We start from the raw sequence: 14,692 nt of genomic DNA on the forward strand, positions 1-14,692 counted from the left end.
GAAGCTCACATAAAAAGTTAAGCAAGGTGGAATATTGAGATATATGGCTTGACACTTAGAAAATATTTTGATATGTTGAAATTTTCAAACTTCCACCTCTAAAATTCATCATGATACAAGCTTCAAATGGAAAAGTGTTGAACATGAAAGTTGTTCCTCTTGACCTAATATTTCCAAAAAGTCCAAATTCATCCATTTTGGACAAGTTTTGAATGGGATGCGCATGGCTTGAACATTGCATCATCATTTGGCAAAGATCAAACTTCAAGCTTCCATATACATTTGCCTTGCATTCCAAGTTGATTTCAGACTTACTCACACTCAATTATGGACCTAAAAGAATGATCTCATGGGCCTGTACACGCCCATTCACACATGCATCAATCATTGCCAATTTTGGAAACTCATTTGGAAGGTGCAAATTTCACATGATTCAGCTATAAATAGAGCTCCATATGCTCAGAATTAGAGACCCCTTCGCGCCAGATTTGATCCCAAACCCCAAACTCTTCCATTTGAGAGGATAATCCTGAGAATTTCCATTGGAAATTGAGTTAGAATCTCACTGTTTTTAGATTCGAAACTCTAGGGATCCAAGACATTTAGTGCATTCTAATCTACTTCTGCAAGCATCCTGAACAAGATCAAGCACGAGCCAAAGCAAGAACAAGTGAATCCAGACCTGCATTGAAGGTATTTTCCCGAAAATTTCATCTCTTCTAGTTAGTGAGATTGTAAGTCTCCCCTCTTTCATGATATTGTGTGGAAACTTGGTCTTTTTTCCTTCTTTTGGAAGATGTCTTGGCTCAAGGATCCATGCTTGTGATAAGTGGGTTGAGTGTTCTCCAAAGAATGTCTTAAAATGAAAAGCAAAAGCAAAACAATACTAACTTCTAATTCACTAACAACTAACTTTTAATTTTAAGCCATTTACTTTAATGTCATTTAATTATTGCCTTTATTCATTTGTCATTGTTCATATCATTCTAATTGTTTATGCTAATGCAATTTTCACTTTGTCCACTTGGACCATATTGTGTGATATATCTTGTTTGTGTATACTTTGCTTGTTTGTGTGGTCTTTGACAATTAATGTACATAATGACAACAAAAAACCCTTAAAAACTTTTGTGTGGACTATTGGCCTGATCTTGGACAAATGGACTTAGAACTTAGACAACATTCCTATGCTAAAGGACTTAGCCAATGCCAATTTATTGAGAAACCAAGTGCTTGCAATTTGAAACTTCACCTGATACATCATTCAAGTTCCCTCTGAGTTCATCAGCAATATGATCATTGTGAAACTGTTATTTTGAACATGTGACTTAGGCAATTCATCTGCTACTTGGGCTAATCTTGAAGAAGATCATGGAATGGCTAAAGCTTGGATGTGGCTATCTTTATTTGATGCCTTTGCTCTTCAAGATAATATAATTGTACATTTGTGTGTTGCTTGATTATAAAAGTCCAAGGGAATTCTGGGTTTCTATTAACATTCTTGTCTATTGGATTGCTACTCATTTGGTCAGATATTTTCAACTCTGAACTTTTAATTTTGTACATAGGATTAGTCTCTTCATCTTCTCCCCATTTCTTTAATTTCAAAATCTCTCCCTCCTTTTTTTCAAAATCTTCTTTGATTGAACTTATTTTGTTCCAAACTTTGACCATTTTGTAAAAAGATAGAAACTTTGGCCTTATGCCATTGCATTTTCAAACTTCTTTTCTTGAATCGAATTTGTAAATAAACTTAACTATACTTGACTAAAATTTTCAAAAAAGCCAAAAAGAACTAACTCATTCAAACCATTTTTAGGCTCTTGTTCCTTTCAAACTTAATTTTTGTTAAAAAACAATGCATCCACTTTGAAATTTGTATCACGAACTACGAGGTTTTAATCCCTCATTTTCATGTTGGTAAGTAGGCACAAGACCGAAGGTATTTCCAAACACAAAAATATAATTAATGAATTCTTTTCTCATCCCCCCCATTCTATTTGTTTGTAAACATCATTTTTGTACTAAATACATATGCACACAAAAAGGGCTCCCTAGGAGTACCTATGACACTTTGGATGTTAACACTTTCCCTCTGTGTAATCAACCCCCTTACCTGTAATCTCTGACATTTTATTAGTTTTGATTTGAAAACTTCTTACTTTTTGGGTTTTGTTCGTACTTTTCCCTTTTCCCTTGGAAACAATAAAAACGCGGTGGCGACTCTTGTTATTTGATCTCTAGCTTATCCATAGCTTGATGATCATGAATTTACCGCTACACTAGGAACATAAGATTTCTTTTTAGAAAATATTTTCTTTTTAAGATAGTGATGAACAACTTTCGGCTTATTCACTTTCTCTTTGGATGGTTGGTTATTAGCTTTAACAAAGATAGTTTTACTGGAACTTGGTTTGGAAAAATTTGAGTAACCAAGACCACTTTTATCATTTGAATATCTTTGTTTGCTAAGGACTCCTTCCAATCCATTTTTTCCTTTCTCGTACCTTTTAAGAACCCTTTTTAATTGGACAATTTGGAAAGAAAGTGATTCACAATTTTTACATACAAAATTCTGTTTTTCACTAATCATCTGTTGTTTCTCATCGTCGACATCTTTTTCAATTGTCACAATTTTTTCTTCTAAAGATGAAATTGTTTTCTTTTGAGATGAGATTGTTTTATACAGAATTTTACATTCCTCAAGAAGTTCATTTATAGCACCTTGTGCATCACTATCGAAAAGAGAAAAGTTGCTACTAACCTCATCTTCTTCATCGTCGGAGTGGTGTGAAACCATTAATGCTAAATTTGCATATTCGTCGCTTTCCAATTCCGATGAAGAAGTTATCTCATTATCTTCCCATACAACATACGCCTTTTTGTTCTTGAAATCCTTCTTGCCTTTAAAGCCACCTTTCTTTGAGAGTTTCGGACAATCTGGCTTTATATGACCTTGCTTTCTGATAACGCGAAAATGTATCGTACATTTGGCTTTATATGCATTGCTTTTTACTTGATTAACACATATTATCACACAATATTTTATGTTTATTTAAGGTATTTATCGAATAAGAGATGTATAGGAAAACAAAGTGGAAAATAGCAAAAAGGAAAGAAAAAGAGAAGAAAATGGAGAAAAATAGAAAGCATGGCGCTCACCACACCAAGTGGACATTTGGCGCCCACCACTTGGATGTGTGACTCTCGCCACATGACCTAAATTAAGTGGGGGCGCCCGCCACGAAGCTAGGAAGTGGTGGCGCCCATCCCACAAAAGGTGGCGACCGCCACGGAGACCATTTTAGGGTTGTGGCAGCCACCATCAACCCGGTCTCCCTTATTTCTCTCCACCTTTTAGCCACGACCTCCACATTTTTAGCCATGACTTCCACTCACCGTTTCAACTAACGAACGCTACAATTAGGGGGAGTGGAAGTATATAAATGAGGGTTGGTTTTCTCACCAAGTGTGCATTTTTTCAGTCAGATTCTTTTGGTTAGATTTTCTTAGACAGTTTCTTACTTTGTAAAAGCAATAGATTATCCACATAGGGGACTATTGTAATTTATTATTTAAGCATCTGAATTTGATTGTAACGGTGTACTCAATTGCAAAGCTTGCCAGTATTGTTTAATTTGAAGAATCAATATTCATTCCAAGTTCTCGATTTATATTCCTGGTTTTATTTTAATTGTCATTTTAATTACTTATGCCTTATTGTATGCTTAATTATCTGAATATCATGTCTGTTACCGGATCCATGTCCGGATAAACCCATAGGTATCGGTATGTAAAGACCGTCGAAACGACGAGATTCGTAAATAATTGGTGTTGGCTTTTATAAAATATTTTTTTCCAGTTTTAGTTTCTTGTTTTATTCAAAATTGTTTTTCGTATGAGAGTACAAAGCAAACAAAGGTTACGGTCAATAAGAACGAGAGTTTGATATTTTAATCGGATAGTTGAAACTAGGCATTAATCTTAAACACAACGAGAGCGCTTAGGATTAATTAGACTTTATTCATATTCAAAAATTACTTTTAAATTCATAATGAGACCGTGAGAGCCAAACATTCTAGTTTAAGAGTATGGTCAGAGTCAATAAAAACGAGAGTGTGAGACAAAGTCCTTTTTATAAATAATTTCTACTGAAGAATATTTTGATCTTTAGGATTACACCAACTATCTATCGAATCCCCAAAGTTTGATGCGTTACAAACCGATATCCCTTTATTAAATATCTTTATTAATATTCAATTTACGTTATAGTTATTTCTCTTCATCCATCCACTCTTAGAAAGATCCTCAGCCTTAGATTTACATAGTAACAGTAGATAACGGTACGTTCGATTATTAGTCCTATGGGTTTGATAATCTCTAAAACTACGTGATACGACTGTGCAGTTGTAGTCACGATTCCCATAGACTTACTAAGTCACGATCAAGTTTTTGGCAGCGTTGTCGGGGACTAATTTATTCGATATCGTAACTCCAGTGTTACACAGTATAGACTAAGGCACTCTTTTCTCTATTACTATGTATCACCCAAATTTTTTCTATGATTATCACTCCTAGTATTTTGAGGAATCGCAAGATTCCTATAAATCCGACTTGGAAATATTAATGGAGGATTTCATTACGATGCAAACTCACTCTAGGATAGAATCTATGATGGAACGCTTTGTGGTTACACAAACTCTTCAGAATGAAGAATTTAGAAAATAAAGTCTCTATACCAATCAAACCCTTAGGCAACTGAACATTGGGGTCGAGTCCCTCATCACTCACAACGAGGCATTGGAGACTCAAATCTCCTTGCTTGCGCAGACACCTCTAGGAACATTCCCTAAGAAAGAGGCAGATGTTGTAACAATTACAAGTGAAAAATCTACCAAAAATCCGAAGGAGAGTGATAATAAAGAGTGTTCAGGTGAGAAAAGAGTAGAGATTGAGAAAGATCCACTGACACCACCCGAAAGGGAGGTTGTCGAAGAGGTAGAGAATGAAGCACTATATGTTATTCCTCCTCCCTATATATCACCAATTGTTTTCCCACGAAGGTTTGTGGAAGTTAAGGTAGACCCCAAATCCGAAAGGTATGAGGAGCTAATGGAAAATATCCACACTAATACACCTTTATTTAAGACCCTGAATAAGAAGATAAAACTAGAAGACCGTGAAACTAGGGAACTCATTAGTATTAAAGGGGGAAAGTTAGACTTGGAGGTGGTGGATGAAAAAATCTAACCCAAACTTGAAAAGCTAGCTCTCAGGATAGTGCCAGAACCACCATCACAAGTTCAGAAGGATGAACTACCTCGCAAAAGAAAAAGAAGAAAAAGTGATGGATATGAGAGATGGCTTGATAAGTGGCCATGGAAATCGAGGATAATTAAGAGTTTGATCGAGGATTCATCCTCGAAAGAACCATCATGAGTACTTACACTCTTGAGTCGATGCGCTATCAACGTAAAACATAGCAAATATTTCCTATTTTATTAATGTCATTTTTTTATCTATCCATTTTTTTCTTTCTTCTCTTTCATAAAGTCAATCGGTATTTTTATTTATTATTAACCATTACTAACTTAATTCCATGATCTACTTAAATTTATCTAGTTACTGACCATCACGATGCAACAAGTAGATTACATGGATATAGACTTCAGAGGCAGAGGTCAAAGGAGATGCTTTGAGGCTCTAGCTCAAAGAGAAATGGCACTAACCATATACTCAGATGGACGTACTATGACCAAGTTAGGTATAAGAGACAGTGTTATGTTCCTAATTAACCAAATTGGTTGGGAAACCTTTGCTATCAAAAGAAAATTTAGTTCCTACCGTAAGCTAACCTTAGAATTCCTAAGCTCCCTAGTTTACCTTCCAAACCATGGTATGGGATTTAACAAAGTCCTCATCACCTTTTGGTTGTTTGATATTGAGTATCGCTACACTCATAGAGAAATAGTTGAACTCCTAGGATGCCCTAATGGTCCTGATACCTTTACCTTTACCCAGGAATATAGGCTTGTAGACCTTGAATAAGATTACTTTTGGGGTAGCATCACATGAAACCACCATCCTGAGCCAGATCTCATGCATTCCGAGAACATCCACAACCCTGCCATTCGTTACTTCCATAAGATCCTAGCTCACACCTTATTTGTAAAGGAATAGAACATAACCTTTGTGTCTAGAGACGAACTCTTTATAATGTATTGTGCATCACAGACCCGACTTGTTAACACCGCTACATTTATGATAGCTAATTTGGATCGTATAACGCAGGATAACCTTGGACCAATCTTAGTGGGGGGCTTAGTGACCATGATAGCAAATGCCATTGGACTGAGACAGCCACTTATCAGGCTCAACCCTTTAGGTGGGATACGACCAATGAATATTCAATTCTGTTTCAACACTAGTATCATTAGGAACCTAGGCCCGAATGTGTTTGAATTCCTAATTAACCGCCAAGTAGTACACCTGTTTACCCTGCCAGACCATAGGACGAGTGTACATGATAGGAATAATTGGCTTTATGATTTTGATGGACCACCAGATGCACCACCTTCTCCTCCAGAGACACCCCAAATCTATGACCATTATGATACCTATCTCTCTAACGCTGACTCATGCGCCCCTGGTATACCTACTGCACCTCCTACCGATCATGATGCTGCCATCGACACTATCCAGATAGACATCTCCAACCTGAGAGGTGAGCTGAGCACTTTGCGCGTGGACTTCCACGACTTTATGGATGTAGTAACAGAGAACTTGGATCACATTTACCAGCACTTCTACTTGTTTGCTCCTCCTGCCAGCAGTCACCGTAATGGCTATATTATATGAATATTACCAATTTACTGACATTGGTTTTAGATTTTATTTTCATGTTTGGAATTTTATTGTTGTTTTTACACATTGCGAATTTTTATTTATTTAATTTCTTTTTATTCCAATAGACGAATTATATTATCCTTTCCTATCTACCTCATTCTTTTCTTTTTCAATTTTGCATTTTAATCTCCTCTTACCATATCTTATTTCTAATTCTCACTTCTATATTCTGTTGGTTTTCTTTCACCTAATTGTACAAATACTATTAAATGCCGGTCAAATTAATTTATCATGCAAAAGATGTGGTCAAAGATAATATGCAGAGGCTAAGAGTTTCAAAAGGATAACACATGGGAACACATAATACTGCATGTGGCGCCTACCGCACTCAGGCTATGGCGCCCATGTGAACACTGAGGCGCCCTCCAGAACCTTTTAGTGACGCCCCCCACACACATGAAAAGTGGAACCAGCCACTTCATTAATCCTCATGCGGACGATGTTGTACTATTGTCACATCAATTCCTTAATTGCCTTGTCCCTTTCATGCTAGACAATGTATTAAAGTCTTTTTCAACCATTTTCAAATTCTTTGACCGAGGCATTGAACTTCATTCAAGGAAATTTATTTCATTAATCAATTCCCAACCACCATCATCTCTATATAAACCACCAACATAATCTCACCAAACCATACCTCTCATAAACATAATTCTACTCTTTCTTGTTACTACATTACACGAGTAGTACAAACTTCAGTCATGGCACAAATGAGAGAATACGAAGTATTGTTCAAAAACAGCGAACCACGTGAATTACAGGAAGAGATTTACACGGCTTTAAGCGCAAGAGAAATCGAATCAATAGGGTATGCCGATGAACTCTGCTTAATAGTCTTAGGAATTCTAGATAGTGTTAATCATATTCTAAATACTTTAAGTTTAAATTATTTCCTATCTTTTAAAGACCCGGTATATGCCCAATTAACACTAGAATTCCTTAGTTCGTTAATTTTTAGTCTTACACCTAACCCAAACTGTTCCAGTGGGACTGTCAAGTTTCGCTTGTTCAATATAGAATATGCTTTTACCCTTGCCCAACTAGCGGACCTACTACAATTCCCCCCATGGGAATGGCGTAGTAAGTGAGTTCCAAGATACCGAAGGTTGGCAGCACGCCTTTCAACCATTTCGGAGGGTAATAACAGGTACAATAACCCACAATTTTGAGGGAAACAAAGCCCCTTTGATTCATAATCCGGTTATTCATTATTTTCGCCAAATATTGGCATGCCCCATTTTTGGTCGAGCCAACTCTAACAAGGTGAACAAAAAAGAACTCTTTTATTTGTTCGCCACTTTTCTGCCACAAAAGGTAAATATCGTCCCTTTCATGTTCTCTTACATGCAAGCCATTGTCAACGCGAAGAGAGGGCCAATTATTTTTGGAGGTTTAATAACCTCAATAGCCAGAGTCCTAGGAATCGAAGATAAATTCTCCTTGCTAACTTCGATCCCGCCTCGTGCCATTGACATTGACATGATGAGGAGCATGAAATTGGTAAAACAAAGGTGTGACGGTAGGTTTCACCTAATGGTTCCAAATAATGTTTTTCAAGATTCCATCCTCCCAAATTCAACTCGCACAGATGTGCGTAACCCGGAAAATTATTGTTATATTCATGATTTGGTGCTTTACCAGATCCCCGCGCACATTCCTGCGAATGTAGTTGCTGGCGGGGACATTGATGAGGATTATATTCAAGAGCTGCTGGCTGCGAATGTCTTTCAAAAATGTTACAGGTACATCATCAAGCCAAAGACCCAGAAGAGGAAATGTGGCACCTGCCACTCTTGATAAGATCTATGTTGAACTACTGCGACGTAGCAAATTAGACACTTAGCACGACCAACAAATCCAAAACATGGAAGCTCAGCAAACAGAAATGCTGAAAATCCTTCGCCAGATGTAGCATGACTAGCACGACTACGCTTTCAGAACCGAATAGAACATGTCTGGCTTAATCAAAGAAATGGCAGCATTGACAATACGTGTGGAAGATCTACAAGACTATGTGCCACCTCACCAGCCTGGAAATGGTGGGTAGGCACGAACACGTGGCAGAAGACGTCAGTAGCAAGCTACCCAGGTTCTACCTTTCTTTCCTATCTTATGTCGTTGCATTGGGGACAATGCATGGTTTAAGTATGGGGAGGAAGTTTTACCACTTTTATTTATCGCTTTCTAAGTATATTTAAATTATTGTTATTTCCTTTTGTTATTTTATTTTTGTTAAGTGTCAGTCGATTCAAATATCAATGTGTTGCCGAGTCTTTATGTGTGGTTTCCGTTATTTACTAATTCACCCATTTGCTTAAGCCATACAATTTTTTTTGCAAAAATCTAGACTTAGAAATACAGTACATCTTTTGAAATTTCTAACCTATAAATAAAACTGAGGTTGAATTGTAGAGATTTGGAAAAACATTACAAGATTGGTATCGTTTTAACACCTTAAATCTCCCAAGTATAAGATCGTTTTTAGTACTTGTCATGTCATAGCCTTAAATTCCATCCTTTAATATTCCTTAAGTAGTTTATCTAGCAGTCAGCACCATCCTAGGCACACACTACGCGAGAAGTTGATGCAAATAAGTGTATGATCTCATGCTTAAAAGAGAAAAAGATTGACGAAATGTATGAAAAATGTTGTTCCTTCTAAGTTAGGTGACTCTCACCCGATCATTTAGCCCAATGGTATAACCATCTTTAACTATTATTTGAGCCAAAGTGCAAAAAAGAAATAAATAAATAATGATGAGATCATAGTCACTAACAGATTATCTTGCTATTAATGTGAAAGGATAACGGGCTTAATGTGATTGCGCCAGAATCAAAGAGGATAAAAAGAAGGTTTAGTAAGGTAGGCTTAGGCATGACGACATGATTCAGATTGGTTTGTATATGAGGGAGACTTATGGTTGCACTATTGCGAATATGTGTTCCAACGATACCCTTAGTGTGGAGGTTAGTACCTGTTGATGCAATTTTTTACCAAAGTAAAGTTTATAGACTAGAATGAGTATCTGAATGCAACTGTTTTTTACAAGTCTTGATACTGTATGCTGCAAAGATTTGACAAAACTTTCTATTCATGTACGCGGCATTTGCTTGAGGACAAGCAAAGGTTTAAGTATGGGAGAGTTTGATAATGCGAAAACGTATCGTATATTTGCCTTCATATGCATTGCTTTTTACTTGATTAACACCTATTATAACACAGTATTTTATGTTTATTTCAGGTATCTATCGAATAAGAGGTGTATAGGAAAGCAAAGTAGAAAATAGAACAAAGGAAAGAAAATGAGAAGAAAATGGAGAAAAATAGAAAGCATGGCGCTCACCGCACTAGGAGGACATGTGGCGCCCACCACTTGGATGTGTGGCGCCCGCCACATGACCTAAAGTAAGTGGTGGCGCCCGCCACGAAGCTAGGAAGTGGTGGCACCCATCCCAGAAAAGGAGGCGCCCGCCACGGAGAGCATATTAGGGTTATGGCAGCCGCCATCAACCCGGTCTCCCTTATTTCTCTCCACCTTTTTAGCCACGAACTCCACATTTTTAGCCATGACTTCCACTCACCTTTTCAACTAACGAACGCTACAATTAGGAGAAGTGTAAGTATATAAATGAGGGTCGGTTTTCTCACCAAGTGTGCATTTTTCTGTCAGATTCTTTTGGTTAGATTTTCTTAGGAAGTTTCTTACTTTGTAAAAACGATAGATTCTCCACATCGGGGACTATTGCAATTTATTATTTAAGAATCTTAATTTGATTGTAACGGTGTACTCAATTGCCAAAGCTTGTCGGCATTGTTTAATTTGAAGAATTTGTATCCATTCCAAGTTCTCGATTTATATTCCAAGTTTTATTTTAATTGCCATTTTAATTACTTATGCCTTATTAATATGCTTAATTATCTGAATGTCATGTCCGTTACCGGATCCATGTTCGGCTAAACCCATAGGTATCGGTATGTAAAGACCGTCGAAACGACGAGATTCGTAAATAATTGGTCTTGGCTTTTATAAAATATTATTTTCTGGTTTTAGTTTATTGTTTTATTCAAAACTGTTTTTCGTACGAGAGTACAAAGCAAACAAAGGTTATAGTCAAAGAAGAACGAGAATTTGAGATTTTAACCGGATAGCTGAAAATAGGTATTAATCCTAAACACAGCGAGAGCGCTTTAGGATTAATTAGACTTTATTCATATTCAAAAATTACTTTTAAATTCATAATGAGACCGCGAGAGCCAAGTATTCTGGTTTAAGAGTATGGTCCGAGTCAATAAAAATGAGAGTGTGAGACAAAGTCCTTTTATAAATAATTTCTACTGAAGAATATTTTGATCTTTAAGTTTACATCAACTATCTATCGAATCACCCAAAAACTTACTAAGCCTTTTAACAAGGAGCATGAAATTTTAATCTTCCTCCAATGCAGCCTCATCTTTTTCTTCCTTTGATTCTTCTTTCAAAGCAATTCCTTTGGATTTATTTTCTTAATTTTCATGATTTTCAAGTCATCTAAGTTCAAGTTCATGTTCTTGGAGTTTTCTGAATAATGATGCGGACGTCATTTTAGAAAGACTTTTCTTCTCCGATATGGTCGTAACTTTTGATTGTCATTCTCTCGTCAAGGATCTTAGCACTTTAAGGTTGAAATCATCATTTATGAAGGTATTTCCAAGAGCAATTAAATGATTCGTCAAGTGAAGAAATCTTTTTTACAAAACAACAATAGATTCTCCATGTTGTAATCTGACCATTTCGCATTCTTGACTCAATGTGTTTAATCTGGATCTTTTAACTTTAATGGTTCCTTCGTGAGTCTCCACCAAAGTGTCTTATATTTCTTTTGCAGACTTGCATTAAAATATGCAGAAGAACTCGTCCATACTTAATGCACTTTGAAGAATATTGATGGCTTTCTTCTCATTAAGTATTCTCTTCTTATCGTCTTCATCATAGGAGCTTTTAATCTATGGAGTGCCTACACCATTGACCACACTCATTAGATTATGCGAACCATTTTCTATGGTTTCCCAAATACCATCTCCTTGTGCTTCTAAATGTGTTTTCATGCGGATTTTCCAAAATTCGAAATATTCTCCAAAAAATATAGGTGGTTTGTTTCTACTACCTCCATATTTAAAAACCGAGTTTGCGCTTGCGAAAGCCATCGTTTGGATCTGTGGAGAAAGTTACCAAAACCTGCTCTGATGCCAAATGTAAGTTATGAATGAGCCTAAGAAGGGGTGAATTAGGACTTTGAGAAAAAAATATTTTGATTTGATGAATAATGGTTCTTTTCTTTTCTGGATTGATTAGATGATAAAAGCTATAAAGTGCGGAAAGTAAAGAACGCTAAGAATTATACTGGTTCTCCTCACAACATGAGAGTACTCCAATCCCCTTACAATGTGTAAGAGATTTTATTATAATTAGATCTCCTAAACAAGCCTCTAACAAATTTATCAAGAACAATCCTCTTGAAAACTTATATCACAAGAAAAGAAAACAATACTTCCTTTTCTTGACACTTATCTCCAACAATCATGGATGATAAGTAACCACACCTAATACCAAACAATCCTTGGTACTTAGGATTTTATAGAGTAATTTTGAATAAGTATGAATATTTGTATTGGACAAGATTTAATCAAATGATTAGAACCTTCTTCTATTTCACAATATGAAGGTTCAAGACACAATGCTCTCTAAGTGCTCAAGAATACTTTTGAAGAAAATGATATGAAAATGTATTTCAAAAGTATCTGTATATATAAAAATTTAGATAAAGATGAATGTAGAGAGATATTGTAATTTGATTGAAAGAGTAAATATGAAATGAAGATATAAAGGGTATTTATAGTATGAATGCGTCCTTTCAACATAACATGGCAATGGTTAAAAATAATTCTGAAGAATGTTAATGAAAAGGTGTGAAGCTTGCCATGAAAGTTTACGATGGAATGGTGTAAAGAGTGAAGGAATAAAATTCAGATTTTTCAAAAGTTTATCACGATCAATCGATTGATTCATAAGACCAATCGATTGACATAGGCCAAAAACTTAAGAAATAAAACTAGGATCAATTGATTGCTTCAAAGCATCAATCGATTGGCTTTGCATTTGAAGCGAAAAGTAGTAAAATAGAAACTTTGATCAATCTGACATACAAGACCAATCGATTGGTCCAGGAAAAATATTACTATGAATGTATATGTCAAGAATTTCATATACCTTAACTTATCCATGAAAATCTTAAGCAAAGTTTTGATAGGATCCTTCTTTTTCCTTCTTTTGATAGGAAGAGCTTGAAATATCGTCTTCATCAAAATCATGTCGAAAGCTCGTCTTAAAGGCATACAAGATTTTTCAAAGCAAGGAATGGAACAAAATTCTACATTAGAACAAAAAAAAATCAGAAGAAACTACTAGGAGATTTGTTCCCAATCATGGTAAAAGGAAACAACTAATCAAAACATGCATAAAAGGAAAATAGCATACTGACATCAAACCAATGGACTAACAATGGCGAATGGAAAACTCGGCCAATCAATAATTAGAAGCAGTTGCATCACGTCCAAACTTGTTCTTCATATCCACGGCAAAATGCGTTCTGAAACTATAAACAGGAGTAAACAACAAACCCTCTAACTGCATCCAATACTTCAACCGTTTTCGACTCGCTAACCAAATCTTCATAACAGAGCTAAGTTCAACAAACCATCTAACTAAATTCCACCCTTTAACAACTTTCCAACCGAATTTCACTCGACCTCCAACCTGAAAAACAGAATTGATACATAATAGAATCAACCTCCGGCGGAATTTAACAACTTGACTAACCACCAACCTGAAAAACAGAATTGATACATAATAGAATCAACCTCCGGCGGAATTTAACAACTTGACTAACCAACTTAACTAATTCCATATATTCCAACTGTATTTCTAACAAACTCAGGCCAATCGATACGTAAAACTCAGGCCAATCGATACGTAAAACTCAGGCCAATCGAGATGTGACTTCGATTTTGCTTATCCTCGATCGAGCGCACGAACCTGGGCTTGGTTTCAGCATCGATCAGAAGGGATGAACAACGAAGGATATTGATCGCGACGATGATAGCAATAAAACATCTGTACGGAGGGCTTTGTTCGCGTTTCTTCGACGAGTTTTTGTCCATTCTCCATTGATACGTATTCGAGCGATGAAGAAGAGTTGAACACGAGGTTGAGACGTGTCGACAATGTTAAGCTTCAAACGCGGCAGCCGCTCAAGGATAACGCATCGTCTTCCTTTGTTCTTCCGTCTCTGAAGGAGCGCAATTTGACCTATTTTGAATAGGTTGGGCCGACGCGGGCAAGGTGGATCCAAGGCCCACCATGTTTCTTTGGTAACGCACAATGTCTCTTCCTTTCCGCACTCCCACCGAATCCACTCATTCGGGCTTTGTTTTTTGGTTTTTTTGGGGAATACTTAGGGCCTAAAGCCCATTTTCTACTCCACTACTGTCCACACCTCCATTTATTCTAGGTTCTGCCCCTTATTTTCTTTAATTTTTGCCTTAGGATTAAGATTAGACCTTGTTAATCACCTTGATTAGGTTAATTAGAATTTAGTATTAATTAGAATTAGGACTTAGTTTTAATTGGAAATTTTAGAGCTTAGTTTAATTAGAAAAATTAGAATTAATTAGGAATAATTAGATTTTAGTTGGTTTTTAGAACTTAGTTAATTTCTACACAAGTAGGTTAAAATCAAGTTTTAGGAT

The 14,692-nt window shown here is 36.3% G+C and overlaps 1 protein-coding gene across 3 annotated transcripts; it reads right to left on the minus strand.

Moving 5' to 3' along the window:
- Positions 1-12,311: 12,311 nt before the first annotated feature.
- Positions 12,312-14,270, minus strand: LOC127085509 (uncharacterized). 3 transcript variants are annotated; one of them, XR_007789164.1, is made up of 3 exons: positions 13,980-14,267; positions 13,426-13,700; positions 12,312-13,314 (listed from the first exon to the last, which is right to left on the minus strand). XR_007789164.1 is itself a non-coding variant. In XM_051026029.1 (2 exons), exons 1-2 carry the CDS (start codon positions 13,849-13,851, stop codon positions 13,470-13,472), a joined length of 312 nt encoding a protein of 103 aa, XP_050881986.1. In that variant the 5' UTR covers positions 13,852-14,270; the 3' UTR covers positions 13,303-13,469. The 3 variants fall into 3 exon arrangements, 2 of the variants coding, with proteins under 2 accessions (XP_050881986.1, XP_050881985.1); XM_051026029.1 differs by having other exon boundaries at positions 13,303-13,700; positions 13,771-14,270; XM_051026028.1 differs by having other exon boundaries at positions 13,303-13,770; positions 13,980-14,269.
- Positions 14,271-14,692: the final 422 nt, after the last annotated feature.

Source organism: Lathyrus oleraceus, chromosome 5 (assembly GCF_024323335.1).
Source record: "Lathyrus oleraceus cultivar Zhongwan6 chromosome 5, CAAS_Psat_ZW6_1.0, whole genome shotgun sequence".
In the NCBI taxonomy this organism is placed as follows: Eukaryota; Viridiplantae; Streptophyta; class Magnoliopsida; order Fabales; family Fabaceae; genus Lathyrus; species Lathyrus oleraceus.